At 37.2% G+C, this 21,328-nt stretch overlaps 1 protein-coding gene across 3 annotated transcripts in view; it reads left to right on the top strand.

The window, feature by feature from the left end:
- Positions 1-21,328, top strand: part of MTBP (MDM2 binding protein) — a 75,674-nt gene that overhangs the window by 41,956 nt on the left and 12,390 nt on the right. For all 3 annotated transcript variants that reach the window (XM_059165713.1, XM_059165712.1, XM_059165711.1), the window contains 4 exons: positions 4,586-4,747; positions 9,437-9,554; positions 15,709-15,864; positions 19,250-19,345. In XM_059165713.1, coding sequence (XP_059021696.1) covers positions 4,586-4,747; positions 9,437-9,554; positions 15,709-15,864; positions 19,250-19,345 — 532 coding nt within the window. The remainder of the gene's footprint in view (positions 1-4,585; positions 4,748-9,436; positions 9,555-15,708; positions 15,865-19,249; positions 19,346-21,328) is intronic.

Raw genomic sequence — 21,328 nt, 5'->3', positions numbered from 1 at the left:
CCAAACCTTTGCCACTTATGTGTACATTCATTAGTGTAGAGAATAATTTTTGCTTAGGTAAATTATTCTGCTCATAACCCTGTTAAACTTCATCTGTTTCCTCTTCTTTTTTGGTCATTAAGGCCAGGAGGAAGTCTTACCCCGCTTTCCAGATAGCCCGATGTTGTAATATAATTGACTATTTTAATAAGCATGGGTCTGGTTCATGATTTAAGGTTTTTTTTAACATTAATAAAAATATAGAGCTGAGTTCCAAAGCACATTACCTATTGTGTATATTTCACATGAAAACAAACCATTGATAACTTTTCATTTAGAATGGCTCCCAGCAGATTGTACAGAAAATAAAAAGCTTCATTACTTTTTATTTTCTCACTAAGAAGATGTAATAACAGCAGCATATTTTACAATCTTACTTTACCATTACTAATGTTCTTGAGTGCAAGAATCTCGTGTTCCTTATCTTGGATCACAACTGGAACGACCCTACCAATATCCACATTACTATAGTGGGATTTTTCAGAGGTGTCCTCGGAGAGCCCATGTTCCAAAGTAGAGCCTCTAGGCCAGCTGCTTCCTTCTCAGCCTACTCTCTTGCATTATTTATGTGTCAACCTCATGTAATAATGGGTTCTAATCCTCTCTGTCCAAGGGCACAGCATAGTGCTTTATAGACAGCACATAATGTTGAATTGACTTCTGTATGAATTTACAATTTACTGTTTTATTATAGAAGAAAATGTTATTAGTCCAGAAGTGTTTAGAAGTGTAATATTTTTATAAAAGTAATACAGGGATCTATGTTTAAGATGCAAATGCTACTGAAAAACTTCATGTGGAAACCAGCAGTAGCCTACTGTCTCCTGTCCATCTTTTAGTCTTGGTAGACAGCGACCCGCAGCTGTTCCAGCTGGTTTTCCTAACATTTCCTCCAGTTTTGTTAATAGTAGGTGGATGCTGCTGTTTCTTAATTTGCCAGTTTCAGACATTATCTTAGCACCTAGCTCTGAAAGATAAACACTTAGCTTTCTCCTAACATCTTCACATTCTCTTTCCACCCTTTACAGTGAAGTCATAAATTTTGGTTATATCAGTGGCTAGTTTTAACATTATTACCACCGTATACATAAGCTTACCACTGAGTCATGTAATATATGACGATGATCACCTCTTGTATTATCTTTGTTTTTCTTATGGTTGGTGATCATTTTCAATTTGCCCACTCCTCTGTACAGGCAAATGTTTTTCTAGAGGCTCCAGCATTTTTTACACACTTAACATTAAATTCATTGTATGTTCAAACACAGCAGTTCCTTTTTACTTCTCTATTTCTTTCCAGAGTGTTTAATATTTCGTTCTGATAACAGAACATCTTAGAGACTTCTCTTTCTTCTTCCCTTCTTTTAGATTCTCCTTTTTTCTAGACCACCTGTCCTTCTTGGTTTACTCCCTTGTTTGCTTGGAGTGTATCTTTCAGCAACCACTTTGACTAAAACTTTGTGGAATGTAAGTTTTTTTAACCTCTTGCATATCTGAAAATATCTTTACTTGACTGATAGGTCATAAAGAATCCTAGGTTGAAAATCATCTACCTTCAGAATTTTGAAGACATTGCTTTATTATCTTCTGTGTGACTATTCCTATTGAGAAACCTAATACTATTCTTATCCTTTGTAGTATTTTATTTTTGGTATATTTGTTTTTACTCCTTTCTCAAATGTTTATCTCCAGAAGCCTTGTCCCTGGAAGCTTTACTCTGATTCATGGTGTGTATGTATTCTCCATGCTCTCCCTCTGTCCTCAGTTTATTAAGCTATATAAATGATGAGCCATTTCAATAGAAGATTCACATTCTTAAATCTGAAAACCTTTATCTTTAGTAATTTTTCTTTCTTTTTCAATTTTTTTCTTTCTTTCTAGAACTCTTATTAGTTATATAGAAAAAAATACCTGGACAGAATACCTAATTTTCTGGACAAAATACTTAATTTTTTTTCCTATTTCCATATTGTTTTCTTTTTGTTCTAGTTTCTAGGCAATATCTTCTGCTTTATTTTAAGCCCCTTTATGGAATGTTTAAAATTTGAGCTCTCATGTGCTTAATTTTTAGAAGTCTTTTCTTGTTCATCATCTGTTCCTTTATTAAAGAACCCTGTACTTGTTTCATGGGGTGTAGTAGATTCTCTTAGTTCTATGAGAATATTAATCAGAGCAAGCTTTCTTTTGTTCCCTGCAGTGTTTTTGTTTCTGCTGGGCTCCTTTTTCCTTTTTGCTGGCTTTAGTCTCTCTTTTTCATCTTGGACTTTTGCTCTTTTGAAGGTCCCAAAAAATAAACCCCTTTACTCTCCCAAAGTTGAACCGATTGAGAAATAAAACTGAGCAACACACTTTCTAGATCTATGCCCAGGTGAGTTTTCTGATACACCCAGAATTGAATTTCCTCCCCTTGAATGAAGAACTAAGCAAATGAAGATCAACCTTGGGAGGGCAGGGCCTTTTACCACATAGAGAGCATGCGTCCTGAGGACTTGCTAGCTCAGAGGACAGTTGGAGAGAAGGATCAGAGCGGGCCTTATTTCTTCTCCAGGCTGGCTCGGTGAGGGAGGGAGGGCCATGGGAGCTGGAAGTATATACTGGATCCAAGTCCGTCCTTCTAGTGTAAACATAAGACCGTGGAAACGCAGAGTCCCCTCTTTCCTCAACACGTTTTCTTTTTTGTTTTTAATTCTTTATTTAAATTCAACATAGCTAACATATACTGTATTATTCATTTTGGGGGTAGAATTTGATAATTCATCAGTTGCATACAACACCCAGTGCCCATTCCATCAGGTGCTCTCCTTCCTGCCCATCACCCGGTGACCCCTTCCCCCCACCCACGCCCCTGCAGCAATTTCCAGTTTGTTTCCTGGAGTTCAGCGTCTCTTATGATTTGCCTCCCTCTCTATTTTCATCTTATTTTTCCTTCCCTTCCCCTGTGTTCATCTGTTTTGTTTCTTAAATTCCACATATGAGTGAAATCCTATGATATTATTCTTTCTCTGACTGACTTATTTCACTTAGCATTATACCCTCTAGTTCTATCCACATCATTGCAAATGGCGAGATCTCATTCTTTTCGATGGACACGTGAGCGTGCGCACGCACACACACACACACACACACACACACCCCATATCTTCTTTCTGTACTCATCTGTCGAGGGACATTCCCATTATTTGGCTATTGCGGACATTGCTGCCATAAATATTGGGATGCATGTGCTCCTTTGAATCACTATGTTCCTTTTTTTAAAAAAAAAAGATTTTATTTGTCACAGAGAGAGAGAAAGAGAGAGCACAAGCAGGGGGAGCAACGGGCAGAGGGAGAAGAAGCAGGGTCCCTGCTGAGCAGGGAGGCTGACAAGGGACTCGATCCCAATACCCTGGGATGGTGACCTGAGCTGAAGGTAGAAAACTTAACCAACTGAGGCACCTAGACTTTCCAAATCACTGTTTCCTAAATGTCCGGTGATTCCTTTCTGTCTGTTCTGTTTTAGACGGGAAGCCTTACATACCTTGCTCTAATATACTGTCTGGCAATCTGTGGCATACAGCAGGTGGAGTGACAAGACATCCTTGGTTGTGAGCTCCTGTCCCTACCTCCACTTCAATATCAGGATCGTGCTCTTTTCTCAAGGGGCATTCAGTTTTTCAAAAGGGGAACCCCTTTGCTCTTTCTAGTGGAGCATTTATATTATAGCTGCTAGCTTCCCAGCTCCAGGGCTTGGAGTCAGACCTTTCAGTATGTACACTTCCATTTTGTCCCCCAGTTTTAACCCCCATTTCAGGGCTGCCTTTCAGTGTGCCTGATGCTCCATGGGCTGGGACTCTTTTTCAGCTTCTACCAAAAAAAAAAAAAAGAGAGAGAGAGAGAACAGAGTTTCCAAGCTGTGAGGGATGTAGGGTGGTGTAAAGACGTTTAGTTCTAAGGTCTTTACCCTGCCCCTTCCCTAAACATCCATGCATGCTGTCCTGTTTCAGCCTGTCCCGCCAACCATCTTCCTAACACCTCACAGCAGTGCCTCTGCGGGGACCCAGTTGACTTTCCTCTGCTGTACCAACTCGGCTACCCCTCCACCATCATCTTACCTTCCAAAATGTCCAAAACTGTCATTAATTATTTCCGCTTTGGTTGTCCTTTTTTAAATTCCTTTGCTGTGAGTTTAGGTTTGGGGAAGAAGAAGAAAAAGATGGAAGTGGCCAACCTACCACATTTAACTCAAAGTCTTACAGGTTTTACTTTTCACATAAACACCAATGTTCTTAATGCTCTGCGGTATATTCTGAAAACTTGCAAACTTGCCTTTACCATTCATCACTTCATGGTGTGAACAGATTACTCTATTTTTGTTTATCTCGTGTAGCTGGGAATTCTATCTTTACCTACAGATGGGCTGAAAATGAAAACAGGCCTACATAGGAATGTTGATTTGCTGGAGAAATTCAACTGTTTTACTTTTGAAAATATTTATCGTAAGAGTAGTAGATGCACTTCTTGAGAGTTTTTTAAAGTAATAGTTGCATGGTTTTTCTTTGTCTTACAGAAAGGAGAAAGTTGGCCAACCTGCCTGAAGTAGTTTCTATTGATGAACTCAAAACTCTATTAATACTCATAAGGGAACGCTTTTTAGATCATTTTGATGCTTTTATTCCTAAAACAATTCCAATAAAGACGGACAAAATTAAAACCGCCAATATGTTAAATGGTAAGTTTTTTGTTAGTTTAATTATTAGTTCTTTTCGTACGTATTTCTCATCATTTAGACATTAAAAGCTTTCTGGCACTTCTTTCATTAAGCATGTTTAATATAATTGTTTTGAGCAGAGGGAGAAGCATTTGAAGGTGAGTCCTCTTAGTAATTGTACTTAGCTGGATTTCTACTAAGCTATATTTTCCTAAGATGAGAACAGTAGAACATACACAGTAAGTTTACCATAGTTAAAACTACCTGCATTAAGATGCTCCCTATTTGCTGTTCATTGTAGCAGGAATAGTCCCCAAACTTCATCGAAGGAACAGGAAATCATTTCTCTATTAACTTACAGCTCTGTCTTCCTGGTTCCTATTCTTGTGATATGTTTGAATACAGTGAAGCTTTACAAGATCTAACAAGAAAGCATTTGATGATTGCCCTGCATTTTAAATGTACAGGGTAATTTTTTTTTTTAATTCCATGAGAATCATTTTTATTCCATTGGTTAATAAGAAAATGACCAGAGTCAAGTTAACAGTAATGTTTGTCAGATGCCTTTCTCTGTTTGACACCATAGAGGTACACAAAGAAATAAAAATGTGGATCCTTGACTTTCAGCAGGCTATGATGTATGTCGGAAGCTAATTACAGATACAGCACGCACTGCCGTTTCAAGAGCCCAGGCTCTGGAGCTCAGGTGCCAGGGCTCAAGTCTGAGTTTTGTTACTTGTTCGCTGGACATCATTGGGCACTTATTCCACCACTCCCTGCCTCTGCCTCTTCGTGTTTAAAATGAGCTAATAATGTCTCCCACTCACTAATTGTGAGGATTGGATGAGTTGATGTATGTAAGAACATAATAAATGCCAAAGAACTGTTAGCTGTTTGTATTATCATGATCATCATCATGCCATACCAGTAAGAATGTTCCATAACAGTGCGGAGTAATCGGACGGGTGTTGGAGGCAGTGTAAGAGTCCTTGTGAATGGGGGGGTGTGTTCCGTAAATGAGAGACACAGCTTCTTTGTTGCAGCATGTGCTCTGAAGCCAGATGAACAAGGCTGGATGCGGCTCTGCGGCTTACTTGCTGTGTGACTTTGGGCAAGTTTTCTAACCTCTCCGAGCCTCAGGTTTTTTCATCTTTAAATTAGAGATGACATAGGTTGTTAGGAGGATTAAAGGAGTTATTTATAAGTTGCTGAGAAAGTTGCCTGGTGTGAAATGCTGTATATTTGTTTTTAAATAAATGAATGTGAATTTAGAGGAGAGGAATAGAACTAGGGTAGGAGAGTCACAGAACACTTCGTCAGGAGCAAAGGGACTTGGATGTAGGTCTTGAGCAATGCACAGGGTCTAGGTAGAGTGGTGAAGATAGGATTTTCTTGGGGGTAGAAGCTGCATGCCCGTGGAGTATGGAGGTAAGAAAGGGCAGACTGAGATCCAGACAGAAGCTGGCTTACTCAGAGAATTTGTGCAGGAGATAATGGTTACAAGGCAGGAAGGGCTGCAGTCATTGCATGGGTTTTCTGTAAGTATGGACACGTGTCTTACAGTTACTCATACAAGATCAAGTCCTAGAACACTATTAACACCCTGAGCATATTGGGGTGCTCATCTTAAAATGTAAATCAGATTATATCACTCCTTTGCTCAGAGCTTTGTCATTGCTTTCCATTGTACATAGAATGTGTCATCCTTAATACGGCTTACAAAATTCCTAAATGATGTCCACCCTCATACTCATTCTGGATTCCTCCAGTGTCACATTTCTGCTTCCTTGGTGCCACAGTCTTTCCGTTCCTTGAGCATGTCATCTTCCTTTCCACCTCAGGACCTTTACACATGTGGTGTCCTCTTTCTGGAATATTTTTCTCCCAATCTTTACTTGATTAACTGACAGTCATTCTTCTGATCTTGACTTAAATGTTACTTCCTCAAAGAAGCTTTTCCAGACTTTCCTCATTTTAAATTGTTTCCAGTGGTCCTCATCTTCTGTATCTTTCTTTTTATTATTTTTCCTATTTTAAATTATATACTGTAGATGTAATTATTTATTAATAACAGTTTGTCTTCACTGTGAACCATATGTTCTCTGAGAGTAGAGTGTGTCGGCTTGCTTTCTCCAGTGCCCTGGAGCCCAAGACTGTACCTAGCATAGAGGAGTTGATTCCTCCCAAAATAACATTTAACAAATGAAAGAAACCCTGAAGGTTTTTTTTAGAGCCTGAACTGAAATTTGACAGGTTATATGTTTGAATATGACTCGTAATAATGAAGCTGTGATTTTTAACATCCTTGGTAGCTTTTATTTGAGTAAATACATCTAGATGTAAATTATACAGGAAAAGAAGCAATAAGGTCAATCATGTTTCATATTCTGATCCCATTATTTAATAATCATGCTCATTACGAATTATTGGCAATCATCAGGATTATTGTTGTCCTTTTTTTTAAAATAAAAACTCTAGCACTCTAGCATGTGTAACATGAAAATCAGCAGGGAGAAAATGTCCTGATCGAACCATTTTCTATACTCATTGCCACAAAGTTGCTAAAAACTTTCACAATGCCAAGTGTCATATCTGGACTCAAAATACAGCAACTGTCTCCTTTACCTCAGGCCATGGGGGCACATAAACACACTGCATAAATGAGTTTTCTAGGTAATTTTATAAGATCACGGTTTTATTATTTTAGATATTTTAGTAAGAATCTTCTAGTATATGTTTATAATTCTTACTTTATTAAACAGAATATGCCGACTACAATATAACCTTTTCTTTGTGATTTATTCGTATTTATATGTGTAAGGCTGGGATGGCTGTGCACGTATTATCATCTGTAGTATTACTTCTTTTTTGTTGGCCTTGATTTGTGTAGGTCGGGTTTTGAGTCCCTATTTCCCTACTGCATTGCTTTCATTTCTTTGTTTTTCCTGTAAAGTAAAACACTTAAAAAAAGAAAAAAAAAAAGCAGCATTCTTGGTTTCTCAGAGGCCCTTTTTGTGCTTTTTGGTTATCAACATGTCCTAGTGTCCTGACTGCCACATAAATAAAATATTGTGTCTTGCTTTACTGTAAGAATTATATTAAATTATACCCCAAAAGTACATATGAATGTTTGTCCATGTACTCCTTACTATTTAGTCTATGTCATTTATATTTATGTAAATTGTGTAGTCAACAATAATTAATAATTAATTATATTGTCATATTTAGAACAATTAATGTCTACTTTTATTTAACCTGACTTGTGTTCTTTTGAGTTCTCAGCATGTATCTGTTCAGATCTGCTAATATATTTGCTTTGCACTTCTAGTGGAAAGCCATGTCAACATTAAAAAGTAGATTATTTCATCTTAAATTTTATTGCCATATAAAATAGCATTTCACTGCCCTTATTATGAGATGGGAAGTAGTATATTTAGATGGTGTTTGGAGGGGGCAATCCAACGTAGTCATTAAAGGTATTTTTAAAATGTTCAAGGTTGAGTAGCTTAATGAATAAAGGGAAAATAACATGCAGTTGGCTTTGGTTTTATGTTTTTTCTTTTTTTGTATAAAAATGCATTTACCAAATTATCATTTTGTAAGACCTCAAAGTATAAAATGGATATTTTTGTCAGAACTGTTGGTTAGTCAGACCACTAATGTCCAGTAATTTTCAGCTAATTTATTAGAATAGTATGTAGTAGTTCAAAACAATATTAAAAACCAGATGGTTTGAGAATCCCCAAAGTAGTACAGTTAGTAATTTTGACAGTGCTGAAATAGTTTGGATGTACTCATAATTTATAATGCAAATGGAAACTGTCCCTTTTTTTTTTTGTAAATTTTTTTTAAAGATTTTATTTATTTATTTGGCAGAGATCACAAGTAGTTAGAGAGGCAGGCAGAGAGGAGGAAGCAGACTCCCCACTGAGCAGAGAGCACAATGCGGGGCTCCATCCCAGGACCCTGGGATCATGACCTGAGCTGAAGGCAGAGGCTTTAACCCACTGAGCCACCCAGGCACCCATGTCCCTTTGTTTTTGATACAGACTGTAGTGTTATTAGCAATCTCAGTTCATTGCAGCATACTAGCTAGAAGAGTAAACACATTGTTAGTGAAATAACATTTAATGTTAGTGATTTACTTGAAGATGTGTATGTATATAATGTATAATATATGTATAGTATATATAAATGGATAAGTGAAAATTCTTCCTAAGGTAACTTTTATCTGAGAACATCTTATGTTATCTATTATATTATTATACTTTTGAGAATGAAATAATCTCTTTTAAAAACATGAACTTTTTGGGGCACCTGGTGGCTCAGTGGGTAAGTATTGCATAGCTTATCCAACACAGCTTTTTTTTTTTTTTTTATAATCAAGTATTTTGTTCTTGCCTTTTTTTTTTTTTTAAAGATTTTTATTTATTCATTTGACGGAGATCACAAGTAGGCAGAGAGAGAGAAGGGGGGAAGCAGGCTCCCCATTGAGCAGAGGCTCCATCCCAGGACCTTGAGATCATGACCTGAGCTGAAGACAGAGACTTAACCCACCAAGCCACCCAGGCGCCCCCTAACACAGCTTTATATACACGTGTGTGCATGTACACATGGATGGATGGATAGATCTATATGTATATATTTTCATATAGCAAAATTCAATATGTTAACAATTTCCAGTACTTACTTAGATTTATTTCCCTTTAGATACCAGTTCAGTGGAACCTACTTCTTCAAATCTAATGGAAAACAACCCTCTAGAATGGCCAGAAAGGCATGTTCTTCAAAATTTGGAAAATTTTGAAAAAGCTAAACAGAAAATGAGGTAACATTCAAATAACTCAGTATTTTTAAATGAGCATTTTTTTCTTAATCCTTACATTGTGTTTATGAAATGTACATACTTTCTAGTTTTCGTAGGAAATAATATTTCCCTTATTAAAGGAATGTATGCATACTTTAAGTAGATAGAGCATTACAGAGTAGGATGTTGAGACCGTGCTGCCCCTTCTCACCCTCTACTTGTACTTTCTGTGTGTACATATTCACTCTTAACGTTTTAGTGGATCCCTTTCCAGACTATCTTTACTGCTGTATGTTCTGGGTATTAGAAGGTGGAAGAGGGACAGTAAGGTATCCTCCAAACTGAGAAGGCACTCGGAAATGTAAAAACGAAGCAAACCCTTCCATACCTTCTACACAGTTTTATTCAGAGTAACTTGCTGACGGGGTTTCAAGCAGATGACAGTCCAGCCCTGGGCAGCTGTTCTCCACAAAGTCTGGACCATAATCTGTAGACTTTGTAGAGTGAGGGGGTGAGCAGAGGTCATCGTAGTGAGGTCAAAATGTTTAGCATATCTGGTGGGGCCATCTGTGTGCCAGAAAGGAGAAAGGGGAAGAAACTAGGCTGTCTCTGCTAGATACCTAAACAGTTTCAGGGATGGTCGGAACAAGCCTTTCCAAATCCTGGTCAGGGCGTTCATCAACCTCCAGGGGACCCGAAACACGTAGTCCCAAGAGAGGTCATTGCGTGAATGGGATGGAGGGCCAAAGATGGAGTCAGTATCGTCAGCACTCCCACATCTGGCATATTTCCTTGACCTATGCTTTCATCTTTTAGTTTTTTAAAGGTTATATTTTAAATTCCTAAAAGGTTTTTTTTGGTTCTCAACTCTGTTTTTTCATTAGCAATCTCTTCTTTTATTAATGATGAGAATTCCGAAGATACTAAAAGCATGTTAATTGGAAACTTCTTTTAACTTGTTTTCTCTGTTCCTTAGATGATCTCATTATCCCTGGACCTGTTCTGTTTCTTCCTCTGGTGTTTTTTTCTTATGTGTAGCTTTCCTCCCATGTCTGATGGTCCTTGATTGTTACTAGGTTGGAATTTAGTACGAAGCTGCTTTGTATAGGTAGTTGGTGTTAATTTTCTCTCTATATGTGTCGTCCTGTTTCCTGCCTGTTCTCATCTGAATGTCATGGGGAGGGAGATGCAGGGTGGGGCGTACCTAGAAGACTTCACGTTGGGACACCTCTGGGGGTATCAGAAGGTAGGCAGCCTTGGTCCTTCACTCAGTACTGAATGAATACTGAATTCACTTTATGCTGGGGGCATCAGCACTGAGACTGGTACAGGCACCTAGTTTTGGATCTTCAGAGAGCAATTTCTCTGTTTTTCACTTGAGGTAAAATTGCAGGGATAAGGGGAGGTGTGGTAGCATGGTACTTGAACATTTGTTCTAGTAGGGCTCTTAAAATGCATTGCTGGATTTCTGCCCACTGCCACTCTGCCTCTCTGTCGAGTGTTAACCTGTGGCATTGTGGGATGAGAAGAAGACAGAGGCCACATTGTTCTGTTTCTTTCTCTAGCTCTAATTTACATGCTTGCTCTAGTTTATCACTTTTTTTTTTCCACCATTTTTTCATCTAACATTTCTCAACCTTTCTATGAATTTAGTGTTTGGTACTTCCTCATTGTGATTTCCATTTGTTCGAGTGGAGAGGCTAATGTGTATGTTTAATGCACCATCATTTTGAACTAGATTGTTTGTCATTCAAGGTCTAGACCAAATATCACGTTTCTCTTAAGCCTTTTATAAATGTTGAAACTCAGTGTTCTCTTCCTTCATTAAGCACCCAAGGACTAGATCATTACCTTTGTCATGAAGCTTATTTTATTGCACCTTTTTTTACCTCATTCTACATTGGTATATCTATCTCCTTTTACTCTCCTTACCTCCTTTCTCCTACTCAAGTCATACCTATATTACTAAATTACACGCAGTGTTTATGAGTCTATACATTATCATCAATGAACTCTTTTTAGTGTCTTCCAGTGATATTTACAGAGTCAATGCTCAACTACATCTCAGTGCGTCACAATATGGGCAGATATCATTGAATTCTTGGTTGGGAACAAAAATTACTTTGCATATTTTCAGAATTTGTATTGTGTTAAAATAGACTTCACTGGTGAATTAAGGAATCTTTACATAGTGAAATTCAGAAGGCAAGAATTTGATTTTGGACACACTCACCTATTCTGTGACTTTGTTACCTCATCCTTAAGATGGGGATAACAATCCCAGTTCTAATTCAAAGTTGTCAATGCTTAAAGAGATGATTTATGAAAAAAATACTTTGTAACTTTGCAAACACTGGACAAAATAACATGCTATTATTTTATTGATTGATTGATTTTAAACTAAGACATATCTTGATGGTGTAATTTGTCACAAACTGTGCTTTGAAATTGCTTTGATATCTTTGTGTCCAGGGTCCTATGTAAATGCAAATTACACATGCCCCCAATGCATCTGGCCTATAAAATTTGACTGGGAGTAATATTCATTAAGAAACCTTTGTGAATCACAATTAGAGAATAGCTGTGTAGAAATTAAATTAAACTTATAATGTAGTTCCTACCCTCTTAGGGTAAGAAGTTCAGAGAAAACATTTGTGTATTTTCTTGTTTGACTGTTTTTATTAGATTTATATTTTCAATTTAAAAGTCAAGCTGTATTCCAAAGCTGTAATCATCTAAACAGTATAGTACTGGCACAAAAACAGACATACAGATCAGTGGAACAGAATAGAGAGCGCAGAAATGGATCCTCAACTCTATGGTAAACTAATCTTCAACAAAGCAGGAAAGAATGTCCAATAGAAAAAAGACAGCCTCTTCAGCAAGTGGTAGTGGGGAAATTGGACAGCCACATGTAGAAAAATGAAACTGGACCATTTCCTTACACCACACACAAAAGTAGACTCAAAATGGATGAAAGACCTCAATGTGAGTCAGGAATTCACCAGAATCCTTGAGGAGAACATAGTCAGCAATCTCTTCCTCCTCAGCCTCAGCAACTTCCTCCTATAAACATCTCCAAAGGCAAGGGAAGCAAGGGCAAAAAACTATTGGGACTTCATCAAGATCAAAAGCTTTTGCACACCAAAGGAAACAGTCAACAAAACCAAAAGACAACTGACAGAATGGGAGAAGATATTTGCAAATGACATATCAGATAAAAGGCTAGTATCCAAAATCTAAAAATTTATCAAACTCAATACCCGAAGAACAAATAATCCAATAAAAAATGGGCAGAAGACATAAACAGATATTTCTGCAGAGAAGATATCCAGATGGCCAACAGACGCATGTAAAAGTGCTCAACATCACTCAGCAACAGGAAATGCAAATCAAAACCACAGTGAGATACCACCTCACACCAGACAGAATGGCTAAAATTAACAAGTCAGGAAATGACAGATGCTGGCGAGGATGCGGAGAAAGGTGAACCCTCCTACACTGTTGGTGGGAATGCAAGCTGGTGCAGCCAGTCTGGAAAACAGCATGGAGGTTCCTCAGAAAGTTGAAAATAAAGTTACCCTATGACCCAGCAATCACACTACTAGGTATTTACCCTAAAGATACAAATGCAGTGATTCTAAGGGGCACGTGCACCTGAATGTTTAAAGCAGCAATGTCCCCAATAGCCAAACTATGGAAAGAATTTAGATGTCCATCAACAGATGAATGGATAAAGAAGATGTGGTGTGTGTGTGTATGTGTATACACACACACAAATATATATACAATGGAATACTATGCACCCATCAAAGGAAACGAAATCTTGCCATTTGCAACAATGTGAATGGAACTAGAGGGTATTATGGTGAGAGAAATAAGTCAATCAGAGAAAGACAATTATATGCTCTCTCTGATATGAGGAACTTGAGAGACAGGGCGGGAGGTCGTGGGGATAGGGTGGGAAAAATGAAACAAGATAGGACCAGGGAGGGAGACAAACCATAAGAGACTCTTAGTCTCAGGGGCGCCTGGGTGGCTCAGTGGGTTAAAGCCTCTGCCTTCCGCTCAGGTCATGATCTCAGGGTCCTGGGATCGAGCCCCACATCGGGCTCTCTGCTTAGTGGGGAGCCTGTTTTCCCCTCTCTCTCTGCCTGCCTCTCTGCCTACCTGTGATCTCTGTCTGTCAAATAAATAAACAAAATCTAAAAAAAAAAAAAAAAAAGACCCTTAATCTCAGGAAACAAATTGAGGGTTGTGGGGGTGGGAGGAAGGATAGGGTGGCTGGGGTATGGACACTGGGGAGGGTATGTGCTATGGTGAGTGCCGTGAATTGTGTAAGACTAATGATTCACAGACCTGTACCCTTGAAGCAAATAATACATTATATGTTAATAAAAATAAATAAAATTTAGATAAATAAATAAAAATAAAGGATAGGAGGGGGAAAAGGACACACTGTTGGTACATTATTGATCTTTACAGAAATAGAAGTCTAAAACCATAATGTCAACATTTTAATTATATAATCACCAATAATATGCTCAATTGGAGTGATTAAGTAATCAGGAAGTAGTTGTAGTAATAGAAAGTCATGAATTTAATTTTTTGTGCAGGTATTGAAAGATTTTATTTCTGCTTTGTGGCAGATCGATAGCATGATCTGTGACTCAGTGCTTGATAAAACCACTACCGTTCTCTGCAAGTATTTTCCTTTTTCTGGTTTTTAAACTTCCATGAGCTTTTTGGGTTTACAGAGTGAGAGTGTAGGTAGAAATAGTACCTAATTCAGAGTCAGTCTGGTTCTGACTGTCATTTTAAATGGCTCTGTTGTCCTGGGCTTGTAATATAAACTAATGTGTGGTAGTATCTTTTTCTGAAAATTAGTAATAATGATTCTTTTCTAGATCTGGTGACTTTCACTTTAGAAAGTACTAGTTTTCAGGTGTTCATTTTGAGATAAGAACTGTTCTATCTTTGTCAAGGAAATTTGTAAGGATTAAGAACAAATAGTTTGAGAAGTATAAACTCTTGTCTATATTTCAGGTATAATAATGATTCAGTGCTTATTTGTAATGTTATAATCATGGCTAGGAGAGACCTTGGGAGAGATTTCTGATTACTGTCTCATTTCATGGTTGTGCTTCAAGTAATCTTTCAAGTTCATAGAAAATCTTTCAAGTTCACTTTTTACCATCAAAATTTTTGAGATTATGGGGTTTCAGAACATACAAAAACATTTAGATTGAAATTTTATAGAATGGATAACTTCACACTACTAAATAATCATGCCATCATTTATTTATCTTTTTAAATTTTTTTTAATTTATTTTTTTTCAGTGTTCCTAAGTTTATTGTTTATGCACCACATCCAGTACTCCATGGAATACGTGCCCTCCTTAATACCCACCACAAGGCCCACCCAACCCCCCACTCCCCGCTCTCAGTTTGTTTCTCAGAGTCCACAGTTTCTCATGGTTTATCTACTCCTCTGATTTCCCCCAACTCACTTCTCCTAATTTGTTTATTTTAGAGAGAGAGCAGGGGTGAAGGGCAGAGGGAGAGAGAGAATCTCAAGCAGACTACCCGCTCAACCCAAAGCCCAGTGCAGGGCTTTGATCCCATGACTCTGAAATCATGACCTTAGCCTAAATCAAGAGTCAGATGCTCAAGGACTGAGCCGCCCAGGTGCTCCTTATGCCATCATTTATAAAGAATGTAATTATGCGGGGCGCCTGGGTGGCTCAGTGTGTTAAGCCTCTGTCTTCGGCTCAGGTCATGATCTCAGGGTCTTGGGATCGAGCCCCTTATCGGGCTCTCTGCTCAGCAGGGAGCCTGCTTCCTCCTCTCTCTCTGCCTGCCTCTCTGCCTGCTTGTGATCTCTGTCAAATAAATGAATAAAATCTTTAAAAAAAATTTTTTTTAAAGAATAATTATGCTTATTTTAGTCAAGTAGTAGCATTATTGACATGGTTAACTATAAGTTTCACTTTAACTTACAGATTTTTAAAAATATACTTTTATACTAAATAATTCACAAAGATTTTACTTTATTTTCTTCCTCAGTATATAGTTCTGTAGTTTTCTTTGTTCTGGTTTCTGCTCATATCACCTTTTCCTGACTATGGTGAATTCTGATCTACTTTTAACAATCTATATAACGTTATTTTTTCAGAACTGGTTCATTACCTCGTTCATCTGAACAGTTACTGGGTCACAAAGAGAGTCCACGGGACTCGATCACATTATTGGATGCAAAAGAATTACTAAAATTCTTTACCTCAGATGGATTACCAATTGGAGATCTTCAGCCTTTACAGATCCAAAAGGGGTAAGTGAAAAACATAATTGCCAATTAATTTTTTTTAAAGATTTTATTATTTATTTAACAGATAGGGATCACAAGTTGGCAGAGAGGCAGGCAGAGAAAGAAGGAAGCAGGCTCCCTGCTGAGCAGAGAGACGGATATGGGGCTCCATCCTAGGACCCTGGGATCATAACCTGAGCTGAAGGCAGAGGCCTCAATCCACTGAGACACCCAGGCACCCCATGCCAATTAAATTTTTTTTTAAGATTTTATTTTTTTATGGGGCGCCTGGGTGACTCAGTGGTTTGGGCTGCTGCCTTCGGCTCGGGTCATGATCTCAGGGTCCTGGGATCGAGCCCCGCATCGGGCTCCCTGCTCCGCAGGAAGCCTGCTTCCCTCTCTCTCTCTCTCTCTGCCTGCCTCTCTGCCTACTTGTGATCTCTGTCTGTCAAATAAATAAATAAAATCTTTAAAAAAAAAAAAAAAAGATTTTATTTATTTATTTGACAGAACGAGAAATCAGAAGTTGGCAGAGCAAGCGGTGGGGAGGGGGAAGCAGGCTCCCTGCTGAGCAGAGAACCCCATGCGGGGCTCGATCCCAGGACCCTGAGATCATGACCTGAGCCAAAGGCAGAGGCTTAAACTACTGAGCCACCCAGGTGCCCACCAATTAATTTTTTAAAAATCATTTAAAACACATTGCATCTCATTTCCTTAGTTAATCGATGCCTATGCTCCTTGGGCTCCAGGGATTATCGGTTGGACTTAATCCTCACATTTTACCTTAGCCAATGTTTTGTTATTTGGTGTTATTGAATATAAGGAAAACAAGGATAGTAAAAGCAAAAGCAACCTCAGTTTATTCCCTATAGAAGTCAGTAGCTTCTATTTTGTATACAAAGAAGAAAAAATTGTAATTTGACTTGCAAATTTTTTAAACTCTTTTTTCTACATTATTCTCTAGTTCTGAGTTTTGCCATTACCTGTTATGACATTGTCATGTCATGCCTAATATTAGTAAAAAGCACAGCCTTCAGCTGAAGAGAACAGAAAAGTATAATAAAAATGCTTTTGAAACTATAATATTACTGAGGACTCAGTGTCTATGTGAAGAGTTTACTGCTAATTTGACTTCCAAGACAACTAAGTTACTAGATAATAAATACCAGATGTTACTACAGCTGACTTAATTACAGGTAAAATTGTGATGTCAATTACCATGAGATTTGAATCGTTTGATCACTCTCCCATCTTAATCGTTCATCCATTATTTTGAAGACCTCCCAGAGAACCTTAAAAATTATAGATCATTTTAATCACTTCTACAAAACTTGTTTTGGCAAATATTGATTTTAAAGGTACACTTGGGAAGCGATTTATTTGACATTAGTTCTATCTCATAAATCATCCTGGAGCTTATTGCCTTCATGTGAATGTTCACTCGAGAGAGAGAGAGAGAGAAGAAGCAACTTTGAAAACGTGAGAATCTTAGTAATTATGGGTTTTAATGACTTAATGATCTTAATGACATAAAAGTTGTATAATTTTTCTTTCCTCATAGCTTTGAGATATTGATACTCTTTTTAATGGGAATCAAGAGAGTGAAGAAGTATATCCACATTTTTCAACTCGTTGGCTATTGGATATTGTCCTTCCGGATCATTAAGTGTGAATTGACAAAGTTGAACAGATTTGCCAAAACTGAATTTTATATGTTGTACTCTTTGAAGAGAGCATTTTTCTAGATGCAACATTAGGGGATATACTTATAGAGGAGATACTATTTTTTCTGTAATTTATAGGTATTTTATTTAGAGAAATTTGATACAGTTTCTTCATGTTAATAAAGAATGACCACATTACCCAATAATCTTCTATTAACATTGAAATTGAAGAATGAGCTTTCCTAACAATGAATCAGGAACCTGTAGGCTCTTATTAAAATGTCTACCTGTGTAAGGAGCTATTGAAATGTTGAACAAACCACAGGCATGACTCCTGTGTGTATACCGAAGAAATACTAAATGTCGACAAAATACATATTTGCTAAAACATTTCCTTTAGAAAGAATAGGTTATGAGTAAATCTAAAGAAAAATACATAAAGTTGCTGAGAGTATTGAAATAAGAAATGGAAGACACCGTGATTAGGGAAGGAAGTGAAATGCTAGGTACCTAAATCGTTTTACATTAGGAAATTATTCACTTGAATAGTGAGTCATCAAAATACTGGGGTCATTGCAATTAATTAGTGTTATTTTTTGTGGAACACTTTAAATGGGTGGATTAGATTATAAATTCTGTTTTCTAAGGTTCATACTTGGTATATGCCTTATACTTTAATGTAATAATTTCAAATGCTTATTATAGTACCCTCAATAATTTTCAGTGGCAAGTGGGTAGTTTTCATTATTAAACCATAAGGCAAAAAATGTGAGGACGTACTTACTCATGGAACTATACTATCTGCTTGCATTTCCGTATACCGTCTCCAAGTCTTCTGAATTCAGGCGCCTGGTATTGCATTCTCTTGACTATGTTGCATAGTCATAGAGGCGCTGTTGCATTCTTCTCCCGTTTCCATCTAACCTGTTCTGAGCTTCAGAAACATGATCCGATGAATTGGAACAGTACCTCTCAACTCAGGAAGAGAAAGGTGAGGGTTGCGGAGAGTGGGCACCTCTTAGAATAAGCAGGAGAGTTTGACCTAATTGCAGTGACCTTCTTCCTGAGATTTTGATATACCCCTGCGGGTCTGAGTATGGAAGGGGTTGAGCATGAATATTGTAAGCTCACCATATGATTACTTCTCCCATACCTGCTGATTGGAACCTACTTCAAAAGCATAACCGAAGTCAGCAGTCTCCATATCCTTTGATATCTAACAGGTTGCTAACTCTTAAAGTAGGTGTCAACAGGACTATATTCCCAGGGGAAGAAAAATCTGGATACTTCATGTGTTACAGTAGAAAGTAAATACTTTTGTTACCAAAAGATTTGAATTGACTTTAATTATCCCCCTCCTAAGAAGAACCTAACTAAATGCAACAACATTAGTTCACTATACCAACAACAACAACAACAAAAAATTCTTCTGGAATAATGCTGCTTCTTGAATTTCCACTACAAATCATTTTTCATTCTTGATTTAGCCATTTCTCCGAATAGTCTTGTGAAATAAATAACATCATAACTTCAGAAAGTTGACGTGCACGGGAAATGTAAGAGACAGAACCTACTTAGGCTTAACCTTGTTTGATTTTTCTTATGCTTTCTTCATGTTACATAATTTTTATCCCATGTAAGATTCACTTATAGAGAAGGAAGTCAGATTTTGTTTTCTAGATGCTTTCTTGAACTCTATTTTTCACTAAATAAACTAAATACAAATGAAAACTTTTTTGTTTTAGGGAAAAGACTTTTGTTCTGACACCGGAACTTAGTCCTCGGAAACTTCAGGGTTTACCTTTTGAAAAAGCCTCAGTGTGTCATTATCATGGGATTGAGTAAGTTTTTATTTACACTTTATTCTTCTGCATGTTGCTGGTGAAGCTTTTCTTTTTTCATTGTGAAGAGTATCTCTAATAAAATATAAAGATAAAAAGCTAAAGAAAAGTGTATCACTCAGAGAACAAAGCAGTGTGTACACAAGTAAGAGTTTATCTTCTGTTGTTAAAAAAAAAAAAGGTATTTGATGATTGATCAGTTTTGTAGCATTTAAATATTATATATATATATTTTTTTTTTTTTTAAAGATTTTATTTATTTATTTGACAGAGAGAAATCACAAGTAGATGGAGAGGCAGGCAGAGAGAGAGAGAGAGGGAAGCAGGCTCTCAGCAGAGAGCCCGATGTGGGACTCGATCCCAGGACTCTGAGATCATGACCTGAGCCGAAGGCACCGGCTTAACCCACTGAGCCACCCAGGCGCCCCTAAATATTATATTATTAATTACCAGACATTTTAATCAAAAATATTTTCATACCTATGTTATAAATATATATTTATACTACTGGTTACATTAATAATCCTTGGTCACTAATTACATTGTAATTACTCAGAAACTATTAGATGAAATGTGTTCCCATTTGCACTATGTTAATTATCTGTAAATTTTTCTAGAATTTTTATTGACCAGTTGAATAAAAGTTCAGAGAATTCTCTTATATAAAGGAATTAGCAGTTTCTGAGGCTATGTACATGCACATCTACCATTTTCACAAGGACAAGAAATTCAATAATGGTGATAAAATATTTTATGATGAATTTTTAAGACCTTGGTGATTCATTTTGTAAAATAATTTGCCTGAAACATCCTATTTTGATTGGCTTATAAACTTAATCTTCATTTCATGTAAACTTTAAAAATACTGACCGTCTTTCACTCAGAAGCTAAAGATACAAAGGACAATTATTTCTGCCAGTTCGAAGCATATACTCTACAGGGGAGAAAGAAAACACATAATTTTAGTAGACTATAAATATGTTAAAATACAGATATCTGCCCAGTGGTTGGAAGAATTAAATGCCAAGAACTACCTGAGAGTGTTTCCAAGAGGAAATCTGAACTAGGTTTCAAAGAATGAATTGGAGTAAACCTGGCAGAAAAGGCAATGTCTAGGAGAGAAACAAAGTACAGAGTTACAGATTCTAGGAAGATAAATTACATTTTTTATTTTTTAAAGATTTTATTTCTTTATTTGAGAGAGAGAGCTTGATTGAGCAGCGGGGAGGGGCAGAGGGAAAAACAGGGAGCCTGCCTCTGGGCTCAGTCCCAGACCCTGGGATCGGGACCTGAACCAAAGATACTGCTTAACTGACTGGGCCACCGAGTCACTAGATTTGTATTTCTGAACAGGAGTGATAAATGTATTGTACTATAATAAGATGAAATCATGAAGTCACAAAGGTCACTAGTGACATGGGAGGGAGATCGATCTTTTTTTTTTTTTTTTTTTGAGGAGTAAAAATGCCTTTATTTTTAAAGCATGAAATTATATGCTTGGCTATCAAGGCCGTGGAAATAGGAAAGAGAATACAAACTTATAGCTGTCTAAAGAACCTTAGACCCGTTAGATGTTAGAGATGAGAAAAAGGAGATGACAAGAATTCAGGGTTTCCAGCTTGGGCAGATTGGAAAGACGGTGGTACAATTGAGAAAATATGGAAGGTGTGGAGGGCCAGCCAGCAAGTCATTCTAGAAATGTTTACTTTCCTTGCTATGTTTAAATAGGATTTATTTCATTTAAAGAGTTTGTATGTAAGTTTGACACTAGAGGCAAAATATTTGGTTATTTTATTTTCAAGCATCAGATTTAAATTCCCCATTAAAGTCAGGTGCAAGAGTTTAAAAGATACCTATGATCACTGCTTTTTCCTTTTTACCCATTGTGCTGAATGTTTCTGTTTTAATCACTGTTTTGGCTAGTCAGTTAAAATAAGTAAATCTAGGTAGAGAGCTTTGAAGAGTTATAAACTCAAAAGAGTA

Source organism: Mustela lutreola, chromosome 3 (assembly GCF_030435805.1).
Source record: "Mustela lutreola isolate mMusLut2 chromosome 3, mMusLut2.pri, whole genome shotgun sequence".
NCBI lineage: Eukaryota > Metazoa > Chordata > Mammalia > Carnivora > Mustelidae > Mustela > Mustela lutreola.
This window is presented reverse-complemented; position numbering and strand designations above follow the sequence as displayed.